The sequence below is a fragment of the Microplitis mediator genome, chromosome 6 (genome assembly GCF_029852145.1).
Source record: "Microplitis mediator isolate UGA2020A chromosome 6, iyMicMedi2.1, whole genome shotgun sequence".
Lineage (NCBI taxonomy): Eukaryota > Metazoa > Arthropoda > Insecta > Hymenoptera > Braconidae > Microplitis > Microplitis mediator.
Window position 1 is genome coordinate 24,416,161 of NC_079974.1, and position 26,459 is coordinate 24,442,619.

Here is a 26,459-nt window from a genome sequence, read left to right on the forward strand (position 1 = left end):
TCTGAGGGTTAATTTAATTTATTATTATAAATTTAAAAAAAAACCCTGCACAGTGAAATACTCTATATACGACAAGTCAACATATTTTATATTTATAAAAATCATTTATTTTTGATATTGCATATTAAATTATCTTTATTAAACATATAAATTTGTTCCAACATTAAAATTACGTTATTATTAGAGTGGATATAAGAATTTAAATAAAATCGCTATCCATATTTACTTTGAAATTATGCCGCAGACAGAAAATTTCCTTTTACTTTTGTACAAAAATTTATTTATTTAATAACTCGTAATTTTTTACAGTGTACGTTTTATAATATTTTTTTTTTCGGACATATTATACCGTATAATAATGGCAATGCATAGCAGCATATAGAAAATCTCTTTTTATTTATCATATATATAAAGTCTTTATAATGTATATGTATAATATAATGAAAATGTTTTTTTTTTTTTTTTTTTTTTTTTTTCAGCTAATTAAATCACCATTTTTTCTCAACATTTCTAAATGTAATTCAAATTCTCGGGCTTTAAGTCTCAGAGATGCAATACTATTTGTTCGTCTATCAATATCTGCTGGTAAATTTTTGATAGTTTCAGTAGATAATAATGATTCGGTTGAGGATCTAGTTTCTGCATTAGAATTAGTTGCCGTTGTTGAAGATTGAGGAGTTGGCAATGTTATAGCTGATGCTGAAGGTACTATTGATAGTGCAGGTGAAGTTGAAGCAGCTGGAGATGAACCACATATAATTGATGGTGATGTTGTTGTTGTTGTTGTTGGCGAAGATGATCTATGCAATGAAATTTTTGGTTGTTGTGCGGCAGAAATATTTGCTAAAAGAGTTTGAAATGACGCAGCCGTCGCTGTATAAGATAGTCCTGGCATACTTTGTGGTGATATTAAAGGTGGAGGTCCACGATGATAAGAATGATTGCCACTACTAGGGCTGCCTACTCCATAACTAGAATTAAGAACAGGCCCATGTCCCAAAGGTGTGTAACGAAATGTCTCAAAAGGTTTACGCAAAGCGAATGTTCCTAGATGGGCAAATGGATGTGGAAGCGTTGGAGTAACAACAGTAGACGATGATTGTGTTGCAGTACCACTTAAATAAGGGTTATATGGATGTCCTTGTGGACCTACTTTTTCCTGTTTTCGCCACTTTGCTCGACGATTTTGAAACCATACCTATAAAAAATTTTATCATTTTTATTTTTTTGTCATTTACATACATTATACATATATATGCTGGTGATTTTCTCAATATTTTTAAATGTTGAAAAATTGGCTCTTTTATTTTATAGAATACAATATTATATATATAATTTATAACAAACAAAATCTATATGAATAAGTGAATAATCCAAATTTTTTGTCTATTTGATTTTTTTTGTCTATAAAACATACATAGAGCACAAGTTAACAAATAAGACCCTTTAATATTAAAATAAATAAATCAGTAGTACGACTATATAGGACGTAATCTGGCAGGCCACGTATTTCGTGACAGAACGCAGTAATGCGCGAAAGTTATAATATATATCTGTATATCTATATATCATATATTTTTTGCATACATCGTCAACAACATTTCAACTTATCCAATCATCTTGGCGAAGGACGCACTCGCGCGCCTGATGATGAAATCATGATTATACGGAAAATAAATGATTTATGTATATATATATATATTAAATAAAATTATTTTTATTCCTAAAAAAGTTTTCAACATTTAAAGAGTTAAAATTTTGATTAAAAATAAGGGTATATTGTCATTTTTTTAAATCTAAATATTGCTACAGGATTTCTCAATTCAAAAATAATACATCGAAAGTGTGAAAAAAAAAAAAAAAAACAAATATGAATAACTTTGAAAAGATTGGAGTCAAACATGAAAATTTAGTATGTTCAGCACGGTTTCAATTATTATTCATCAAACCCAATAATGATAGATAAAATTAAAAAGTTATGGCAAAAACTATGTGTACATATGTGTGATGATATATCGATAGATTTGAGTGGAAAAAAAATGTACAAAGGCTTATATATATATATTTATAGTTGATCGAAAGTAAGAGAAGGGAATAGATTATATAGAAAAAGAAGTAGTGGTCCCCTATGGAGAAGAGGATTGCCCCCCTCGGCAGGGAGCTAAACAATCTTTTGACTTAAAACAAAACGCGCCGACGTGCTCTGGTGAAACCCGGCCGTTTCCACCTTAATTGCGGCACATTAATTACTATAGCCGTCGGCATTCAAGACTTATTATCCATTCGATTTGTATGCTCTTCGATCGCCCAAGTAAAACTGTATGATCATTAATCCATCCAATCGATTTATTTTTTTGCTTATAATATTTACTTGCGGTACATTTTATTTATTTTTATTTTAATTATATACTTTTTACTCATGTGTTTATTATAATGATTATATATAAAAAATAAAACCAAATCATTAAATTCAAATAATTTTTAACACATACGTACATCTATGATTAATAACTCTGAATATAAATTTACTTAATTTGAAAGTGTAGATTTGGTAAAATTTCAAAAATAAATCCGGAAATAAATATTTTTTAAATTTAAAGAGAAATGAACTAGAAAAAAGTACAGGTATAATAAAGGTATAGGGGGAAAAATGCGACTCACGCGATATGTCGTGTTTCCGGGAATCGTCTTGGAACGATCATCATCAACTGCGCGCGCGTAGTTGTGGAAAAGAGGGGAATAAATCTTGAAAGAGGGTACCGCCGACAAACAACTCCTGGACATTCAGGTTTGGACCACACCGTAGGTCTACTTTTTTTTTTCCATTTTTTTAATATTTCGGTAGTTTATATTTTACGAAAATTTAATAAAATCTAGTCAACGCTCATTAATTTTTCGTAGTTTTTTTAGTAATAAATAGACCTAATAATACAAATAGAGATTTATTTATTATCAATTATATTATGAAATACTCAATCGATATTTTATTTACTTGTATATATTAATAGTTTATTACACTATAAAAAATCGGAAGTGAAAATATTATTTTTACTCCGACGCGTGTATACGGAGTGAAGTAAGTTTATATCTCAGCGGAATAATTTCGGAGTCAATAAGTTTTTATGTTTAAATAAATTTATATTCAATAAAAACAATGTTTAATGCAATATAAGAAACAAATGATTAATATATGGATATAAATTTAATTTTTCGTATCCCTGATTAAAAGAATAAACGATTTGCAATGATAAATTCCCATAATAAAGGCGATGCAAAAGTATTCAAAGTATTGAAAAGCATATTAAAAAGTATTTTAAAATTTTTTTTCTTAATCGTTTTAAATAGTTTTTTTAAATTAGGGATTTCACTTTTCATTATTTTTTTGTTTTTGTCTTTATTTATTAATACTATAAATGAAACTCTTCTCTATATAAAAATTAAGTTTACCCCGAGGAGGGTATTTAATAAAATAAAAAAATTCCTCACCGTATATTTAATTTGTTTTTACACTCAAAAAATTATTTACAGTTTATCAAGTGAAACTTGAACGTTTCATCTAATATTTCATAAAGTAAAGAATCTTGTTGATGATTTTACTAATATTTTTGACATTATGTTAACATATGCACAAATAGTAAAATTATCGCTTACTTGAATACGAGCTTCTGTAAGACCAATTTTGATAGCAAGTTCCTCTCTGAAAATTATAAAAAATCTTATTAGAGTGTGTATTGTATGGGTGTATGTATTAAATAGTTAAAAAACATCATAATTATAGAATAAAAAAAAAAAAAGAAATTCAACTTATAAGAATTTGACTGCGTGCTTATATACATATATATATATGTTTTTAGATTTAGATGCAACATAAAAATTATAAATTTTCACAGTAATAGCAGCGTGTTGTAAATGTGGCAAGTTGTATAATTATTTTCATTCACGAGAGAGAAGGCTGTAACCTCGATTCTTTTATAATACCTCAACTTTTTTTTTGCCAACTAACACTTAAAGCGCGCGCAAATGTCCTTCGTTATGAATATATATATAGTCATTTAGTTTCAAACGAAACTTTGAATTTAACAAGTTTTCAACATACATTAAAAAAATAAACTACTACTTAAAAAAATTTAATATTTACGATAAATTATCATAAGAAGAGTTTTTAATGCTATTACAATCTTTATCATAATATATATAATACATTACTATACTTATACAGACAAACATAATAATTAATAAGGTATTATTATTATTATCATTATCGTAAATAAAATGTATGTAATTCATCATTATAATTATCCTCAAAACAATTATTGATTTGTTTGTGATTACGTATATATATTTTAAATATAAAAAAAGTACTGAAAATATAAATTTATATATTATTTTTCGTATCAATATTTTACAAATTATAAAACAACAACAAAAAATAATAATATTGATAATAATACAAAAGAAAACGTAGCCCTTTGTTTGTAGTAATTTTATTTTATGACCGGAAAGGTTTAACCAACTTCCCGAGAAACGTTCGGTTGTATCCAGAGTAAGTTTCGAACATCCTTTTCAAAAGAAAATAAAAAAAAAAAAGATTATGAAGACAGTGAGGAACTTCAAGGGCGCGCGGGGCGGTTGAACTTAATAACGATAATTGTTTCCGCGATCCCGAAAGCGAGTCTTGTATACCTTGTCTGCTCCTTTTTTATACCCTCTCTCTTATTAATTGACGAATTTTTTAAATAATAAGTTATTTTTTGTTTAAACTCTTTCAGGCACAGTGTCTACGAAAATTATTTGCATAGACCTAAATTTTACAAAAATTTTAAATTCTTATATCATTTACTTTAAATGTAATAAATATGATTTTTATAAAAAAATATATTTTAAGAACACGAAAATAAGTTATACACACTAAGTTACGATGTAGTAGTTGTTACAAAGCACCTAATTATTCTTATCTTAATAAGATCTTTAGAAAGTCCACGTGTAGTGTGGATCAGAAGTCTTGATGCTTGCAGTGAAACCAGCAATTTTTTTTCTTTTTACAATATATACCAACATATAGATAAAAGACAAAATATAATTAAGTTAAATAAATATCAATAATGTATATTAATTATTGCTTATCAATACTGGCAACTATAAATTAATTACAACAACATTTTATCAATGAAAATAGTAAAATTTACAATGGCCACGAAAAACTTTAAATTCAATCATGTAAGAAATAATTTTAAATTCATATTATGTATACATAATTCATTGCACATTTAGTCTACAATTAACTTAAAAAATATATCAAGTATGTGAACAATATATCTGACATATTGTCTTTTATCAGCTTTAGATTTTAATATTCTGAACAAGATATAGAAGATTATGGGATTCCAAAAATAACTTTTAGTGACATTAATTTTATTAGCAAGAAAGATACGCAATTTATCCAATAAAACCAGACTGCTATAAAATCCAATTAGCGTGCTAAAAACTGTCTGTTGATCGTTATAAAAGGATTATGATCGACTTATATTAGTGTTGTGAAATAAAAAATAGTTTGTTAATAATTAGATATTTATATATAAAACATATTAAAATAATAAAATAAATTTGTCTACCTAGTGAAGACATCGGGATAATGAGTCCTGGAAAATGCTTTCTCTAGTTCTTCGAGTTGAAAACTTGTAAAAGTAGTTCTATATCTTCTTTGTTTTCTTTTAGGTGTAAAGTCATCAATTTCTGCATCACTTTCTGGGCTTGTAGGTGGTGCTGTACCAACAGTGGTAGTAGCAGCAGTCGTTGCAGTCGTAACAGTTGCAGCAGTAATAACAGCAGTAGTACCAGATGAACCAGTTTGGGGTTGATCAATGTCCTCATCTTCCATTCGATTTTCATCCGAGGTTAAAATTCCCATTTGATTTCCACTAAAATTTTGAGGTTGCTTTAATTTATCTAGCTCAAGTATTTTACACGGTGATGATGACTGTGGTACTGATGGTAATGATAGAGGTGATGACAACGAAGTCGATACAATTTTATTTTCAGAGTATTGATTTTTACTGCTGGGATCATTAGCATTCTTTAAAAAATAGTCCTGCGAGATAGAATCATGTCTCTTTTCTACGTTATCTGGAATTAATAAATACAGTTTTTTCTTTTTTTCATTTGTTTTGTCAATAATATAATGTATAATTATATTAATTTTTTATTTTAACAACAATAAGTATACATTATCGGAAGAACATTTAATTTTAATTTATTGTCCATTGCATTATAATAAAAAAATAGTATATTACACACCTAGGGCAGTAAAATAAGAAATGTCTCAGATCACCTGTAATTGTTGGCCGAGGTAAACAAACATGTGATCTGAGGCTTTCTTATTTACTGCCCAAGAAGTGTGTACTATTTTGCACACCTCAATCGCAAAAGCATTGAGTGTGCTTTACTGTCGCTCTCTCACTCTAGGCCCTTTCACTGGCTTTAAATCCTCTTTACTTTCTTTATTATAGTACACCAAAGTTGTTAATGATATATACCATTTTAAAGGAAATTTATTAAGGAACATTTTTCAATGCAATCCTTATTTTATTCATGATGTGATTAATTTTTAAAAAATGATTTAGTCCGAAGCCCTCAGTGCGTCAATTGTGGTGTTCGGACTCGTCTAAACACGATAACTTTCAAAAAACAAGACTTATCGAGTTAGTTTTTTTTTTATTATTATTGTATTTTTTATTACAAGAACCCTTTCCAAAACTACTATCTGAATCCTTTTTGTTTTGGTGTAATTAATAAAAAACGTGAAAACTGATTATTCGTGAAAAATTTAGCTGCTATTTTTACCGTTGTTATTATTTTTTTCATTGTTTCTCTCTATAAACTACTGGTGGCAGTACTAGCATATTAATATGTTTGAAAAAAAAGCGACATCTAAGACAAAAAGCAGGATATTTAAAAAAAAATATTAAACTGAAAATAATAAATAAAAAAATCAAATTGATAATTTGTAAGTTGAATAAAAGTTGATAATAAAAAAAATACATTAATATTATATAATAAAAGTAATGATTAAAAATAAATTGAGCGATTGAGGTGTGCACTTTTGGATTTTCCAATATTTTTTTCTCACCTCCAGGTGGAAAGCGTCAACTTTCGTCCCGCTGTGCAAAATCAAGTTGACGCTTTCCGCCTGGAGGTGAGAAATAGTATATTACACACCTAGGGAAGTAAAGTAAGAAATGTCTCAGATCACATGTAATTGTTGACCGAGGCTTTCTTATTTACTTCCCGAGGAGTGTATACTATTTTTCTCCTCGACGGAGGCGGAAAGCGGCAACCGTTTCGCACAGCGGGACGAAAGTTGCACTTTCCGCCCGGAGGTGAGAAAAAAACATTGTTTTCGTTTTAATATACTTAAATTTCACAGCAAAAAAATTAAATTTTAAGTCTTTTCAGCTCGTGGTAAGTCGCTTATATATGTATACAAAGCACACACACACACACACACATACGCTCGCCTGTATGTATAAATATATATACAGAGATGTTTGATGAATGATATGTAATTATATTTTTTTTTGCTTATGCGCTCAGTAATTGTTAATGATTGATGGTAATCATTATGTCCTTTTTAATCGCGTTAAGCTACAGCTAATGTACATACACGTGTCATATACACAGCCTGTACTAACACATACACTGACATATGTAGAAATATATATATATATATATTTATATAGTGAGACTTTACGTTACACAACGGAAAAATAACGTCCGCCCGTATGAGAACATGTGCAAGCCGGAAACATTTTCTTTATCCTTGTTGCGTCTACTTCACTTGCTCTTTATATCTCATTAAATATCAATTTACATAATTATTAATTATATATTAGGCTTTTAAAAAAACATCATAGAATTAGGTTACTATATTGGCAAATAGTAAGAAAATTATTATATTATATGTTCTGTAATATTGTAAAATATTTACTAAATGATCATTTTATTAGATACTTTTTGTAATTACATTTTTGTGTTGAAAATACTTATTATCATTCAACTTTGTTTGATTGAAATCTTTTTTTTTTTAATTTTTTTATTTCATTTCATTGTATAACTTTACGGCCGTTAATAGCATTTTGGGTATCCAGAATATCCAGATGTAGTAATGTGCACAGGTGCCTAGTCCAGGCAAGTCACATTCTCCTTGTTTTTTCATTTTGATTCTTAGAGATGTTTGCTTCATCATTTTGTCATGTGACCACAATCGTCGTATTCGTTGTTCTCAGAATAACACGCACTTATCTTGCACATGGTTTTTTTTTGTTTTTTTTTTGTTTTTATCTTGTTTTTATGACAACGAATCAAGATGACGAACAACACAACAATAATAATATACCTATAATAATGAAATCTCTGAGCAATTCATTCTAGCTTAAATTCCTATGTCTAATTCATTTAACATAACCTTTGCAGTCCACTGCTGCCGCTCTTTGTTCGTACCGCAAGCGACGAATCAATTCCATGTAAACACACTCAGGGTGGTCGTGTGGAACATGGATATATATAAAGATAAAAAAACAAATAGATTGATGTCTATTTAAGATCCATACTTAACAAAATGATGTCTAATCTATGTTTATAATAAATTATAAATAAAGTGTTTTAACACACTGATAAAAGTTTTTAACTCATTATCAAATATTTCATTTCATTGCTGAATTAGATTTTGTTAAATCTCCTTGATGATGCTTTATAATATTATTCAATTTATCAAAATTACTTTAAGTAATTTATATCAATATATATAGTAATAACTAGAATTTTTTAAAATACTATATATATATTTATTATATTGTTCATTTTTCGTATGTAAATTTTGACTGTCAAATCTACTATTTGAAAAATTTAGTATTATTATATATATAATTGCACTCTGCAATCGCAAAACCGTTGACTATGTGCTTTATCCCTTATAGGAATAAACAATAGGCCCAAGCTTGGTCGAGGCTTGGCGCAAGACTTATTAACTCTGGGGGAAGCTGGAAGTCCAAGCTAGGTCCAAGTTTGTTTAAGCATTGAAATGATAACACCGAGCCAAGCTTGAGTAACAGTGTTGTGCCAAGACTGCATTTAAGTATTGCCCCAATATCGAGAGCCAGTATTGTGCCAAGACTGTTGTTAAATAAGCACCTATACTTATTAAAAATAAATTAAACAAAAAAAAAAGAAAAAAATTAGTAAGCATGTGCGTGATGGTAACATATGGAAATAAATTTGTACACAGAGAAATCAGGTAGATTGATGAAACCAATTTTTTTTGCATTTGCTGGGTCTCGAACCTGGTCCTTCATGGCTGCTAGGCAAGTGTCTTATCCACTAGGCTGTTACGCTATTCACAGAAGCCAGAGGTTTTTAGGTACCATTTGTTATTTAGACTGGTAAACCAGGGCTTGTTACTTGAGTATTGGCTAAACCTTGTCCCAAGACTGACAAACCAAAGCTTGTTACTTGAGTAGTGGCTGAATCTTGGCCCAAGACTGGCGAACCGAGGCTCGTCACTTCAACGTTGGACGGATCTCGGACCAACTTTTGGAGGCCAAGTCTGGGTAGCCCAGTATTGTGCCAAGACCGGCCCCGTTGTCAATATTTTTTTTCCTACAAGGGATAGTACACCAAAGTTGTTTAAAGTATATACCATTTTCAAGGAAATTTATTAAGTAACATTTTTCAATGTTACATTTAGTTGATTCATAATGAAACTAATTTATAAAAAATTGAATTAGTCCGAATAAGCCTCCATGTGCGTCAGTTGTAGAGTTCGGACTTTGGAAAACACGATAACTTTAAAAAAAAAACGACTTGTCGACTTTATTTTTTTTTTTTTATTATCTTTGCATTTTTGGTCACCCTTTTGAAAATCACTAAATCCTTTTTGTTTAATTGTAATTAATAAAAACGTAAAAACTATTATTATTTACGATTAATTTCAGCTGTCATTATTATTATTCATTTTTTCCTCCGTTAAATACTGGAACAGCACTAGTGTGACAGTATAATTGAAAAATAAAAAGCGACATCTAAGAAAAAAAAGCGAAAAATTAAAAAGAATCTGTCTATCGGTTGACCCTGCGGACCAGCCCCAAAACTTCCCGCTGTTTTTGAGCTCCTTGAGCTCGAAAACATTGTTGTGGATACTTTTTATGCTATTGTTTTCGAAAAAAAAAAACGTTTTTTATCATTTTTTCTCCAACGATATCTCTCAAACGAATTGACTGATTGAGACGGTTGTGGCAATCGACGCGTTTTATTGAGTTCTAAAGCTGATCAGATTTTGGAATTGATTTATCGAGTAGTTTTTGAAAAATTTCGAAAAAACTAAAAAGAAAATTTTTTTAAAATTCCTTCGACAACGGTTTTTGTTGAACATATAAACCGATTTTGATGGCTGAGGTGGCATTCGACGCGGTTTACAAAGTTTGAGAGCTGATTAAATTTTGGAATCAATCCATCGAGCACATTACAAGTTATCCAAAACAAACAGATTTAAAAAAATTTTATTTTTGGAATATCTCCAAACTCACCTTACCGATCAAGCTCAATTTTTTACAGCTTGTAGGAATAAACAAGCCTTGTCGAATGCTACGTTGGAGATCAATATCGGTTTATCCTTCAAAAGTTACAGAATATTTACATACTTACGTACGTACACACATAAACACGTTCGGACATCATCTTGAAATTAGTCAGAATAACTCCCTCGAACGTTGAAACGTCGAGATCTGATCAAAACTCGGTTTTCAAAAGTCAGACCGAAACCACTAACTTGACTTTTTTTTTTTTAATTTTCAATTTTTTCAGCGGGAAGTCAAAAAAGTTTAAATAATAAAAATTAAACTGAAAGAAACATTCTAAAAATATAAAATTAAAAATAAAATTAATAAATTATAAGTTAAATATAATAATTAATAAGGCACCAAAATAATTAAAATAATAATATAATAAAAATAGTAATAAAAAAATCAAACATCAATCATTATCATGAGCGATTGAGGTGTGCGCTTTTGGATTTTCCAACAATTATTTTTACATATTAAAGTACATATTAAAGTACATACTCAATAAGAACCTTCTTTAAAATAATAACTATGCATTTGAATAAGTAAAAATATTAATTAATATCGTAGTGAAATTGAATTTGTCTCTCATATTAAATGCTTAATGATGTTCAATTATTACTGTAAGTATATTATTGTCGTAAATAAAGTTCTACTTTTAATATTTAAGCCAGTTGGAAATCACCCTTTCTCTCTCTCTCTTTCTATGTACATATCAATTATTTTAGTTTTTGCATTCAAATTATTATTAAAATTTTGACGGAATATATGATGGTTTACATAGGTAACTAAGATAGATAAGCAAATTTTGGTATTTAAGACACAATTATAATATATCTTCTGTTGATGGTAGATTTCATAATATATATATATATATATATACTTGATCGTGTAATGGTTTAAGAGGTAGGGGTTGTCATTAACTGGGAGCTCAGTCGAGATAACCACTACCTGCCACAGCGTGAGAGGCTAATTTCCTTGTTCCTCGGTTAGTTCATTTATTAAAATAATAAAGGTGCAAAACTCTATAGTGGGGGTGTAAGAATGGAGGTTTTATAGCGGATATTTTCGTATCTTTTAAATTTGAGTTTTAATATGTCAAATATTATTAAAAACATTAGTTCTCCTGTGTTCATATTAATATTCATCTAATATTGTTAATAAAAACTTTTAATTACATTAAAAACTTCAACAATACATAATGTATTTATGAGTAATAACGATAACTTAAAATATATATATGATTATATATATTACTAACATAGATCAAAAATTTATTCTCTATAAACATGAATAAGTGAAGACAAGTGAATATTAACTACTTCAGAGTGCAAATCGAACTACTAATTCCAAAAAGTGGTACAATTGGCACTCTGAATGAGTTAATATTCACTTTTATATATATCACTAATCCATGTTTAGATGTTAAAAAATTATTACATAATTTTTATTTAAAATAAAAAAAAATACACACATATAAACACCTACCTAATTCAGAAGTCATTAACTGATGATATTTTTGTTAAAAGTTATATATTATAATCCACATTTAGATTTTATTGTTCATATTATGAGCCGACGGCGCGTTTAGCAACGAAATTGAATGAAATGCATACATTTATTACAAACGTTTTATAACTATAAAATTATTGATAAGCATTCAATTCATTTTCGCCTAGATATAATTTAGTATTATACATATTTTTTTATATATAAATGTCCAATTCACATCAACGCGTTTTAAGTTTATTATAATTACACTAAAGTTGAATTATAAAATATACAGTTTTACAAACATATGTATTATACTTTACTTTATTTAATAATAGAGTATTAGTCAAAATTAACATTATTTAATAGAATTAAATGTTTTATATATGAATAAGCTTTTTTTCACAGATTGTAATATACTTTAATAAACTTTGATTTAACAGTAATTTGAAAATATTTGAAAGAAACTTGAAAGATAAATGTAGCCAAATAACATAATAGTAGAATGAAAAACACAAATAAGATGCACAATATGGAACTTTACAGACCGAGTATTTTTTTACGACTGCGCTTGTAGAGCAACTTGCCGCGTCTGCGTTCTAAAAGTACGATATTGCTCGTACACGTCAGATGGAACCTACTGCGGTGGAATTCTCCCTACTTCGTTGTCGTGACAGAGAGCTGCCCCTTTTCTCTCCTTTATTGCGCGATGAGGTTTTCGTTACTCCTTCGTGCGAGTAAAACATAACATAGTGTACCGCCCAAACAACTTGCACATAGCCAATAGTGTTTTGTGTTTCTTCGATCAATCTCCTCCCATTGAGATATATGCATATATATGTTTAATAATTTTAATAAATTAATATTTTTAACTCCATAGTATACAAGCCCTTAGTTAACTTGGATTTGATTTTTACTATTTTTCAACTTTGTCAGTTCTGACCTCCAAAGTTTTATTGTAAGCTAAAAATTCTCGCGTGTACATATAATTGGAGATTTTTGATCTTACTATTAATTCTGATATAGTTACAATTACTTGAGATTTTTCACTATTTTTTTTGTATACAAAAAAAAAAAAAAAAAAAATATAATATATTATATTAGGAAAAAGAACTTTAAAGTTTTACATGAAAAAAGTGTATATCCATGGTGCGCTCTTTTATTTTATGGATAAGATATATTTTTAAGTAATTTATAAAATTTGACGAAATCTTATATATATATATATGTATAAACTCGATTTTTTGTGGTTTTGTGCTGATACTTGTGAATGATATACAGAACGTTTTTTTTTTTCATTATTTTTTTTGTCCTATTCATGTTCTTTCTTCTCCACCCACATCCGCAAATCCAAATACTTAACTGCGCACGGCCGCCGTGGCCATTGTTGGTTTATCGATATTATCGATAATTTGACAATCAACCGTAGTTTTAGCAGAGACCAGAGAGTGCTATATTTATGCGCGCCGCGTGCCTATTACGACCACGTATTTTTATTTTATTTAACTGTATAAAATTATTTTCATTCTTTTATTCGCTGTCTTGAAACTGTTATTTATATATTATTTTTTTTTTACGTTTTATATTATTGGATACAATATTTATAAGTTTTATATTTTTTATTATATGTTTGCATGAATAATCATTATTACATTATATTTATACGCAGTTACAAATTTTTATCAAGTCAACACCATTCCGTGAATTTAACGAATATTTTTTGTTTAAAAAGCTTAAAATTTGTTTCAACTCAGATGTACTACTTAATTTGTTAAATTAAATTATCTAATTCTGATAGTAACGAATATAAACGAAAGAGAGAGAGAGAGAGAGAAAGAGAGAGATGGATTACATATATTATAGTCTTTAAATTTTGGCACAGAACCCGTATCTCTCTAAAAATGAATTAGTAAAATTAACTGCAAATCAGCGGGATAAGTCATTATACTTTTTCAGCTATTTATAAGTATACCATATTAATTTAACCAGTGGTATACTTATAGCTATAGTTGCCAGTGAATATTCATTAATTTTCAGTGAATTTCACTGATTCGTTTTTAGTGAGATCTTCGAGGAGTATATTTTTTAACATGATTATAATAAAAAGGGAGAGAGGGTGGATGACGGTTTGGAGCTAAACAGAAAATTCATAATAGTTTGAAGCATATGTCATACGTTAAAAAACTATTTGGACTTTGTTAAGTTCAATGGTTTTCTTCAATTAACTTTTAATCATGATTTAATATTACGTTTGGCTCTTTCGATTGAATTATATTGAGAATCATAGAAAATTGATTATTTTTTGATTCGCTTTGATCGGGTGGAAGGTAGAGTAAACTTTCAAGCTTTCAATTCCAAAGTAAATCGAATAGTATAATGTACTAAAATGTATTCAAAATTATACCAAATCTTCGACCTTATGGTCTTTTTTGACCATTCTTCAGTTTAAATAATATTATCGACAAAAAAATTGAAAAAATCACCGTTTTCAATATTTTTCTTAGATATTTCGTGTATAAATAAGACAATTTATAGATAAATTGAGAAAAATATAGATAGCCCGAACTGGGAATCGAACCCAGACCAATTCGGTAACGCGTATTAACGCTCTGATCTGAGTCAGAACTCATTTAAATCCTTACTTCGATCACTTATATTGATTTTTGCTTAAATATATTTTTTTTTATTGAACATAATTGTAAATAAATATTTAAAAAACGCTGAAAAAGTTTAACATAAAATGTAACTCTTTTGAGCTTGAAAAGTTCCTAACAAAACAGTCGCATGCGAAAACGTATTTGTACTGATGTTTTTAAGGTCTTTATGCTCAATACAGCGGGAAGTTTTCGGGCTGGCCCGCAGGACCAACCGTTGCCGAGATTTTTTTTTTCCGATAGATGCCGTTTACACATAAAACATCATTTTTTAATTTATAACTCATAATTTTTAAATGAATGGCTATTTTTCCAATTTAAGTTCTTAATATACATAATAGTATATACATCTAAATAACAAAAGTAACTTCCGAATTAACGAAATCTCCGATTGAAAAACTGGTATTTCAAAACCATCTCTGTCCACTCGCTTTCTGTCTCAATCACACCTGTTATTACCCAAAGAATAAAATGATCAAAGTATAATAAGTTGAACTTATTATAGTATGACTGCTATTAATAATAGTCAAAATAACTTTGTTCTAAAATAAACATTAATTCAGAAAATAAAAGAACAAATCAAGCCTAATTAATATTTTAGATGTACTTATTGAAAAGTTTATTTGGATTGCAAAAATCAAAAGGTTTATTCTGCCCCAAATTTTTGTACAACAGGCGGTAAATGCGTAAGCGATTATCTTTTAAGAAAAAAAAATCTCTATTAGGTTATATATGAGCGTATATGTGTTGTGGGTTAACTATTAGGGTTGTATCGTATAATGATATTATACATAAAATATTAATTACAAAGGTGAATAACCGCTTCCGAGGACATACACTAAAATGCACCACCATTTTACAAACGATTTTATCAAACCGGTAATTAAATATTTTATAAAACCCGAAATATCATTAATACCATGCACATGTAAATATATTATTGTCTAAGGTTTAAAATATTAACCATTTAATTAAAAAATTATTAAATAATGCAGGTTAATTAAGATAAAGAAATAAAAAAAAGGAAAAGTAATTACTACAGTACATATATATAATCGTTATTTTTCGTTGACGATTTAAAGACATTTAAATTTATTGGGTGTGTACAGTGTTGTCACTCGTAAATACATAGTAAATAAATGTTTTGGTTCTTATATGTATATCCGGTATGTTGGATAAAGATAATATTAAAGCAATGTGTATATCAAAAGCAATTAGACATTTCCTCATTTGTGGCTGCGTAGTGCGAGCAGGACTATATACTCTAAAACCGGAAATAAATGAGGAAAAAAAAACTTGTGTATGTGTATATATATAACACATTCTTATAATGATATTAATTTTTATAATAAAAAACAATAACAATACTAATGGATAAGATTTTTAATTTACATTTAAATATTATAACATATATTTATATATTTATTAGAGATGTGTGAATCGAATAAAGCTATTCTATTTGAATTTGGAAAATTTGGATTAATTTAAAAATTTTTGAATTTCTATCTAATGGAAACTTGATTTTTTTAAGTAATTAAAAGTGATTATTTTATTTCACAGATTCATATCCATATAAGTGGTCCAACAAAAATTTTCGTTATTAGATAATATAATAAATAAAATAATTTAAAGTCGTTGAAAAGTATGCAAATGTTTGAATTATTGTAAAGTTTTTGAAATATTCTGAAATTTACGGATAATTTGAAAATAAAAATTATTTGATTAAAAATTTGAATCGAATAATTGAATGTGATTCGCTACGATGTATTCGTATACGTTATAACTATTCGCACACCTCCAATATTTATATACATGATAATGTTGATATAGTTAATTGGACGGATAGTGTGTTGTGTTTTGTAATTAGTGATTAGCAATTACTTTTCTTTAAATGGATACTCTGTGTGTGCAGTGGCCAGCGATCGGCTGTCACGCACCGACGGAGCGATTAATGGGCCAATTGGCTAATATCATCGTCACGCAACAAAGTATTATACTGAACGCAGGGCGCTGTTCACAATCATATTATTTTAGAATCACATAGCATAAATATATATATATATATATATTGGTTTATGATAAGCTGATCATTATATCAGTGAATTATCAGAAATAAAGTGTATATATTATTTTATAGAAATAGTTTTAACGGATATTAGGTTTACAATAAAATAAAGTGTTAATTAAAATTAAGAAGAGAAAAAATAAACAAATTATTGAGAATAGACGAGTGCTTACGGTGAGCGCCTAATAAAACACAATTAGCGACTTGCTTGGGTCAGCCAATCAGCGCGAGCTCTAGCACGTATAATACAGGCGTAAAACCCCTGCTGCTGTCGAGATTATTTATGATCTGGTCATACCACATATTATTGGCAGCAGGATGATCGTATATATGTGTGTGTTTGTTTTTTTTATTGATTTTTATTCCTGCCACTTTTATCTTATAAGACTGGAAATTTTATTGTTCAACAGTCAATAATTTAATGTGCATTGCCTTGTAATCATCATTATCGTGAGTCATTATACAACAACAAATCTATTTCACAAGAAAATAATTAATAATTAATGATTTGCGGGCCTTATATTATATTTAAAAAAAAATTTAATTTTGTTAGAAGCATAATATATCAATGGAATAGAGAAACAGTAGTTCAATCGAGTTTAAATATATTATATAGGTTATTATTATTTCTATATAATTATATACAATTTATAAATATGGCCATTTTCCATATATAATTGTACATAATTAAATATAATTATACATTTTTTTTTTCACCCGGGCATAGTGAAAATATGTTAAACAATTTATAGTGAATGGTGTGTGTGGAATTACTTAATATCCTAAAAATTATTAGGGCCAGGTTTTTCGATCCTGTTTTTTTTTTTTTTTAATTGGGTTTAGATTATTTTTGCAAGTATATATATATATATAAAGAAGATTAATTATTCTGCATTGACGAAATGCTAAGTATTTAATTAACATATATGAAAAATACTTTTAAAGTTAATATATTTATTGTTATTACTGTAGTTACTCAATTACTTAACAATATCAAATAAAATCAATGGTGTTGATATGATAAAATTCTCTTTGATAATAGGTGCGTTTTAATTATCAAAGTTCATTATGTATAATATATCTTTATACAGATTTAATAAAGTAAGGAATATATAACAATCATTGAATATTTAGTATAAAAGTGATTCAGTCCGTTTTGGATTCATTATTTTAAATTAAATTTGATAATATTGAAGTGAAACACAAAAATTTTGGTAAAATGTTTGGACTTGCATTTATTATAATCTGATGTAATTAATAATTAATCAAATGAAATTTCTATAACGATTGGTATGAATATTAATACTTTATGAGCTTATACTATTAATTTTATAATAAAATAATAAATAATAGCAATAATAATAGTTTATTTATATATAAAAAGATAAAAAATAAATATTCTAAACAATGAACTAAGTAAAATGCAAACCTTCAGAATTGTTGTTATTTTTTGATGAATCGTCTACTGTTAACGCAAGTCTTTCCGTTATTGGATTATTTATGTTTTCGAGATCTACAATACTACGAATGCTAAAGACACTTTTGGCGACACGTTGTGTTGTTTTATTATTCCTTTGATCTATGTCGGTAACTAAATTAATTTGATCCACTGGCACAACTAGTTGTTGATGATTATGTCGAGTAGATGATGACGTCGTACTTAAGTCCATTTCGCAGCAGTTTTAAATGATTTATAACTCAAGACACAATTCAATAAATATATATATATACAAAATGTTAATACATGTGTTTCGTAATGTTATTTCATTTTGGAAGCATATAATATCAAATGAATTTATGAATCAAAATAATTTAATAATCATATATTAAGTATTATTTTTTATGTTATTAATACATATATTGTAATCATAGCATTATGCATTTTTGCATAACTTGGTAAAAATGTAAAACTAATGTAGATATATTTGAAATTTTCAATTTATGGATTGTTCAATAATAGTTGTATATACGAAAAAAAGAATATTTTATTATATGTAAATATAATATATATAATAATAATTATTACTTATAACAGTTATATGTATATAAATAAAAAAAAAACAATATAATTTAAAGATATATCAGATATGTACTATATAAAAATTATATTACGAATGACTTTGAAAAAAACAATGGTTTTTTAATAAACACAACATGAACCAAAAATACGACGCGAAAGATCAACGTACACAGCCCAAGTAATTAAATTATTATTGAAATACATAACAATAGTAATTTTATTATAAATATAAATCAACAAAAATGACGAAAAAAACTTTAAACTGATAAATAAGATATTAGGAACATACTAAGCTAGCGACTGAATATACGTATAAGTCGATAAGTAAAATAAGTGGTGTGCTATAGTGTTTTGCTTGCGCACGACTAACTAGATTCGCAAGAACGAGAGACAACAAGGTTGAGAGACCATTTATCTGATGATTATAGTTGTTATACCTGTATGCAGTACGTGTGAGTTGTAAAAGGAAAGGGAAGGACAAGTATAGCGAGTAAGCTAAGTACCGCCTTTTCGATGATAAACAAAATGGTGGAAGCTAAATGAGAATATTTATAAATGTAAAACTTTTTTTATTATACTTTTAAATATAACTATTGACATATTTATAATTATATTAAATGTAAGTAATTGTTCAAGTTGCTGTGTATTTATTGTATAGTATAAAGAGTATAAGAGGCTTGTTAGGCAATAATTTTAATAAATTTGATTTAAAATTGGAATTTTGGAGCGGATAATCAGTACAAAAGTATTTTATTCTATTGTTTAAATGTAACAACGTGTTGGATATAAAAATGAAGGTAATTTAGTGTACTTAATTTAATAAATTAAATATTAACCTTATTAATTTAATCGTGAGATTTTTTTTTTATCACAAATATCTAAATAAGACTGTAATATGAGCAAATACTTACAGACACACCTCATGTAATACCCTTTGAATCGAAAATTTGTGAGTTGCAGTCTTTGTCGGACTTTAACTTTGATTTTTCATAATAAAGCTCATAAATGTTTGTTGTCGACTGGAAACGGAAAATTCTTGATTTTCCACAACCGCAGACAAGGTCCTATTTAACCTACATTCATAAAAGTTAGACCCAGCCACACCACCAGCTATCAAATGAGACACCTTTTCCACTGAACGTGCTGAGCTTACCATCGTCGCTTACCTGAAGACAATGCACTCATATTTTAAGGAGTACGTTTTTACGTAAGCCTAGAAAATTGAATCACAAGAAATCAAGTTTAGACAATATTTTGTTGTTTAGAGGTATTTATGGTTTATCCACGTTTCCTGAAAAAGCAGCATGATTGACATCTATATGAAAAGTATAAAAGACAGACTATTAAAATTCGTGGCACACTAGTATACGTACAACGATTATGTACACAAAAAAAAAAAAAAATTAGTAAAAATACACGCAATTAAAGTCCGGCAAATTGCTTAACTGGGACATGTTGAGAGTAATGCACAACCTAAAACGCTTCGCGTTATGAGGCGTGCAAAATAGTCAGATTCTCATCAACAGCGCGCCTAGACCGAACATTAGTAAAGGATATGGAGTAAAACTTAAGAAATGAATAACAGATCCGTTTTTTTGACAATAAGTCTCTTGTAGTTTTTTAAGGTTTAAGGAGTAATTGTAAATAGTTAAGAGATAAATTTCAACGATTAACTGTTAATTATAGCAGGAAATTGAAATTATAATTTTAGTGATTTAAACGACATGAGTTATTGAACATAACTTAAATAGATATAAGTTAAACAACAATTATTGTCAAATAATTAATTTCCGTGTATAAAGTGTGTTGTGATAATTGGCAATCTTGTATATGTTTTAATTATATTTGCGCCTAATTTTAGGAGTCATTTTGAAAGTCAATAATGTTCTCATATGTGAGTGACATTTTAGTTGTTTTGTTCTTGATTATAAATTGAACTTTTGACATTTTGCAGATCAAATCAAGAATATAAAGATATTTACAAGTTCTTGGTTCTCGTGAAGCTTTCGCAAAGTGTATTTTCAACAAGAACTGTTGACAAAGATTGTAGTGAGTTATTCCCGAAATTCGCAAATTTATGGGCCACTCTTCATGAAAAGCAATAGACATCGTGGTCTGCCCGGCTGTGCCCGCATCTGCCCGTACCTGCCCGACGTCAATTACTCAAAAAGTAAATTAATCTTAGGACTTTTACGGGTTGTTCTTACTAGAGGACATCATAATAAACAAAAAACGTATATATTGTGATGGGTTATTACGAAAAGGAGCAAAGTTACGGAATATCTACTTATAACGCCGTTTTTAGTTCAGACCCATATCCGGATGAAATAGGATAAATTAAGAAAAATAAGGATGAGGCTGTTCATGACTTCCTATGAACTGTGGCCGGTAACTCTGCTCCTGTGGGAAAAAACTCAGCACAATAAGAACGTTTTTCGTTCATTATGATGTCCTCTAGACCTATCTCCACCCATGTCCGACCACCCTCATATGGGCCGGAACGCGAAAAAAAAATTTTTCTCAGGACTTTATGGGGCTTTCTCTACTAGAGGATATCATAATGAACAAAAAACGTTTGTATGATGATGAGTTATTCCCAACAGGAGCAAAGTTAGAGGCCACTCTATAGAAAATCATCGCTACCCATCTCCACCCATGTCCACCCATGTCCACCCATCCTCATATGGGCCTGAACTCGAAAAATAAATTTTTCTCAGGACTTTATGGGGCTTTCCCTACTAGAGGGAATCATAATGAACAAAAAACGTTTATATTATGATGAGTTATTCCCAACAGGAGCAAAGTTAGAGGCCACTCTATAGGAAATCATCGCTACCCATCTCCACCCATGTCCACCCATGTCCACCCTCCCTCATATCGGCCTGAACTTGAAAAATAAATTTTTCTCAGGACTTTATGGGGCTTTCCCTACTAGAGGATTTCATAATGAACAAAAAACGTTTATATGATGATGAGTTATTCCCAACAGGAGCAAAGTTAGAGGCCACGCTATATAAAATCATCGCTACCCATCTCCACCCATGTCCACCCTCCCTCATATGGGCCTGAACTCAAAAAATAAATTTTTCTCAGGACTTTATGGGGCTTTCCCTACTAGAGGATATCATAATGAACAAAAAACGTTTATATGATGATGAGTTATTCCCAACAGGAGCAAAGTTAGAGGCCACTCTATAGAAAATCATCGCTACCCATCTCCACCCATGTCCACCCATGTCCACCCATCCTCATATGGGCCTGAACTCGAAAAATAAATTTTTCTCAGGACTTTATGGGGCTTTCCCTACTAGAGGATATCATAATGAACAAAAAACGTTTATATTATGATGAGTTATTCCCAACAGGAGCAAAGTTAGAGGCCACTCTATAGGAAATCATCGCTACCCATCTCCACCCATGTCCACCCATGTCCACCCGTCCTCATATGGGCCTGAACTCGAAAAATAAATTTTTCTCAGGACTTTATGGGGCTTTCCCTACTAGAGGATATCATAATGAACAAAAAACGTTTATATTATGATGAGTTATTCCCAACAGGAGCAAAGTTAGAGGCCACTCTATAGGAAATCATCGCTACCCATCTCCACCCATGTCCACCCATGTCCACCCTCCCTCATATCGGCCTGAACTTGAAAAATAAATTTTTCTCAGGACTTTATGGGGCTTTCCCTACTAGAGGATATCATAATGAACAAAAAACGTTTATATTGTGATGGGTTATTACGAAAAGGAGCAAAGTTACGGAATATCTACTTATAACGCCGTTTTTAGTTCAGACCCATATCCGGATGAAATAGGATAAATTAAGAAAAATAAGGATGAGGCTGTTCATGACTTCCTATGAACTGTGGCCGGTAACTCTGCTCCTGTGGGAAAAAACTCAGCACAATAAGAACGTTTTTCGTTCATTATGATGTCCTCTAGACCTATCTCCACCCATGTCCGACCACCCTCATATGGGCCGGAACGCGAAAAAAAAATTTTTCTCAGGACTTTATGGGGCTTTCTCTACTAGAGGATATCATAATGAACAAAAAACGTTTGTATGATGATGAGTTATTCCCAACAGGAGCAAAGTTAGAGGCCACTCTATAGAAAATCATCGCTACCCATCTCCACCCATGTCCACCCTCCCTCATATGGGCCTGAACTCAAAAAATAAATTTTTCTCAGGACTTTATGGGGCTTTCCCTACTAGAGGATATCATAATGAACAAAAAACGTTTATATGATGATGAGTTATTCCCAACAGGAGCAAAGTTAGAGGCCACTCTATAGAAAATCATCGCTACCCATCTCCACCCATGTCCACCCATGTCCACCCATCCTCATATGGGCCTGAACTCGAAAAATAAATTTTTCTCAGGACTTTATGGGGCTTTCCCTACTAGAGGATATCATAATGAACAAAAAACGTTTATATTATGATGAGTTATTCCCAACAGGAGCAAAGTTAGAGGCCACTCTATAGGAAATCATCGCTACCCATCTCCACCCATGTCCACCCATGTCCACCCGTCCTCATATGGGCCTGAACTCGAAAAATAAATTTTTCTCAGGACTTTATGGGGCTTTCCCTACTAGAGGATATCATAATGAACAAAAAACGTTTATATTATGATGAGTTATTCCCAACAGGAGCAAAGTTAGAGGCCACTCTATAGGAAATCATCGCTACCCATCTCCACCCATGTCCACCCATGTCCACCCTCCCTCATATCGGCCTGAACTTGAAAAATAAATTTTTCTCAGGACTTTATGGGGCTTTCCCTACTAGAGGATATCATAATGAACAAAAAACGTTTATATTGTGATGGGTTATTACGAAAAGGAGCAAAGTTACGGAATATCTACTTATAACGCCGTTTTTAGTTCAGACCCATATCCGGATGAAATAGGATAAATTAAGAAAAATAAGGATGAGGCTGTTCATGACTTCCTATGAACTGTGGCCGGTAACTCTGCTCCTGTGGGAAAAAACTCAGCACAATAAGAACGTTTTTCGTTCATTATGATGTCCTCTAGACCTATCTCCACCCATGTCCGACCACCCTCATATGGGCCGGAACGCGAAAAAAAAATTTTTCTCAGGACTTTATGGGGCTTTCTCTACTAGAGGATATCATAATGAACAAAAAACGTTTGTATGATGATGAGTTATTCCCAACAGGAGCAAAGTTAGAGGCCACTCTATAGAAAATCATCGCTACCCATCTCCACCCATGTCCACCCGTCCTCATATGGGCCTGAACTCGAAAAATAAATTTTTCTCAGGACTTTATGGGGCTTTCCCTACTAGAGGATATCATAATGAACAAAAAACGTTTATATTATGATGAGTTATTCCCAACAGGAGCAAAGTTAGAGGCCACTCTATAGGAAATCATCGCTACCCATCTCCACCCATGTCCACCCATGTCCACCCTCCCTCATATCGGCCTGAACTTGAAAAATAAATTTTTCTCAGGACTTTATGGGGCTTTCCCTACTAGAGGATATCATAATGAACAAAAAACGTTTATATTGTGATGGGTTATTACGAAAAGGAGCAAAGTTACGGAATATCTACTTATAACGCCGTTTTTAGTTCAGACCCATATCCGGATGAAATAGGATAAATTAAGAAAAATAAGGATGAGGCTGTTCATGACTTCCTATGAACTGTGGCCGGTAACTCTGCTCCTGTGGGAAAAAACTCAGCACAATAAGAACGTTTTTCGTTCATTATGATGTCCTCTAGACCTATCTCCACCCATGTCCGACCACCCTCATATGGGCCGGAACGCGAAAAAAAAATTTTTCTCAGGACTTTATGGGGCTTTCTCTACTAGAGGATATCATAATGAACAAAAAACGTTTGTATGATGATGAGTTATTCCCAACAGGAGCAAAGTTAGAGGCCACTCTATAGGAAATCATCGCTACCCATCTCCACCCATGTCCACCCATGTCCACCCTCCCTCATATCGGCCTGAACTTGAAAAATAAATTTTTCTCAGGACTTTATGGGGCTTTCCCTACTAGAGGATTTCATAATGAACAAAAAACGTTTATATGATGATGAGTTATTCCCAACAGGAGCAAAGTTAGAGGCCACGCTATATAAAATCATCGCTACCCATCTCCACCCATGTCCACCCTCCCTCATATGGGCCTGAACTCAAAAAATAAATTTTTCTCAGGACTTTATGGGGCTTTCCCTACTAGGGGATATCATAATGAACAAAAAACGTTTATATGATGATGAGTTATTCCCAACAGGAGCAAAGTTAGAGGCCACTCTATAGAAAATCATCGCTACCCATCTCCACCCATGTCCACCCATGTCCACCCATCCTCATATGGGCCTGAACTCGAAAAATAAATTTTTCTCAGGACTTTATGGGGCTTTCCCTACTAGAGGATATCATAATGAACAAAAAACGTTTATATTATGATGAGTTATTCCCAACAGGAGCAAAGTTAGAGGCCACTCTATAGGAAATCATCGCTACCCATCTCCACCCATGTCCACCCATGTCCACCCGTCCTCATATGGGCCTGAACTCGAAAAATAAATTTTTCTCAGGACTTTATGGGGCTTTCCCTACTAGAGGATATCATAATGAACAAAAAACGTTTATATTATGATGAGTTATTCCCAACAGGAGCAAAGTTAGAGGCCACTCTATAGGAAATCATCGCTACCCATCTCCACCCATGTCCACCCATGTCCACCCTCCCTCATATCGGCCTGAACTTGAAAAATAAATTTTTCTCAGGACTTTATGGGGCTTTCCCTACTAGAGGATATCATAATGAACAAAAAACGTTTATATTGTGATGGGTTATTACGAAAAGGAGCAAAGTTACGGAATATCTACTTATAACGCCGTTTTTAGTTCAGACCCATATCCGGATGAAATAGGATAAATTAAGAAAAATAAGGATGAGGCTGTTCATGACTTCCTATGAACTGTGGCCGGTAACTCTGCTCCTGTGGGAAAAAACTCAGCACAATAAGAACGTTTTTCGTTCATTATGATGTCCTCTAGACCTATCTCCACCCATGTCCGACCACCCTCATATGGGCCGGAACGCGAAAAAAAAATTTTTCTCAGGACTTTATGGGGCTTTCTCTACTAGAGGATATCATAATGAACAAAAAACGTTTGTATGATGATGAGTTATTCCCAACAGGAGCAAAGTTAGAGGCCACTCTATAGAAAATCATCGCTACCCATCTCCACCCATGTCCACCCATGTCCACCCATCCTCATATGGGCCTGAACTCGAAAAATAAATTTTTCTCAGGACTTTATGGGGCTTTCCCTACTAGAGGGAATCATAATGAACAAAAAACGTTTATATTATGATGAGTTATTCCCAACAGGAGCAAAGTTAGAGGCCACTCTATAGGAAATCATCGCTACCCATCTCCACCCATGTCCACCCTCCCTCATATGGGCCTGAACTCAAAAAATAAATTTTTCTCAGGACTTTATGGGGCTTTCCCTACTAGAGGATATCATAATGAACAAAAAACGTTTATATGATGATGAGTTATTCCCAACAGGAGCAAAGTTAGAGGCCACTCTATAGAAAATCATCGCTACCCA

General features: G+C 30.7%; 1 protein-coding gene across 2 annotated transcripts; it reads right to left on the reverse strand.

Annotated features, from left to right (window-relative positions):
- Positions 1-431: 431 nt before the first annotated feature.
- On the reverse strand, positions 432-18,599 carry LOC130669825 (homeobox protein aristaless-like). Of its 2 annotated transcripts, none has more exons than XM_057472924.1 (4): positions 18,250-18,599; positions 5,613-6,123; positions 3,652-3,697; positions 432-1,198 (listed from the first exon to the last, which is right to left on the reverse strand). In XM_057472924.1, the coding sequence occupies exons 1-4, from the start codon at positions 18,488-18,490 to the stop codon at positions 476-478; spliced, it is 1,521 nt and encodes a 506-aa protein (XP_057328907.1). In that variant the 5' UTR covers positions 18,491-18,599; the 3' UTR covers positions 432-475. The 2 variants fall into 2 exon arrangements, with proteins under 2 accessions (XP_057328907.1, XP_057328908.1); XM_057472925.1 differs by lacking the exon at positions 18,250-18,599 and adding an exon at positions 12,099-12,794.
- Positions 18,600-26,459: the final 7,860 nt, after the last annotated feature.

Coding starts and splice junctions, on each gene's coding strand:
- LOC130669825 (XM_057472924.1), bottom strand. CDS start 18,490: ATGGACTTAAGTACGACGTCATCATCTACTCGACATAATCATCAACAA. Junction 3,698..5,612: donor TATCCCGATGTCTTCACTAG/GTAGACAAATTT, acceptor TATAATTTTCAG/AGAGGAACTTGCTATCAAAA. Junction 1,199..3,651: donor TTACAGAAGCTCGTATTCAA/GTAAGCGATAAT, acceptor AATTTTTTATAG/GTATGGTTTCAAAATCGTCG.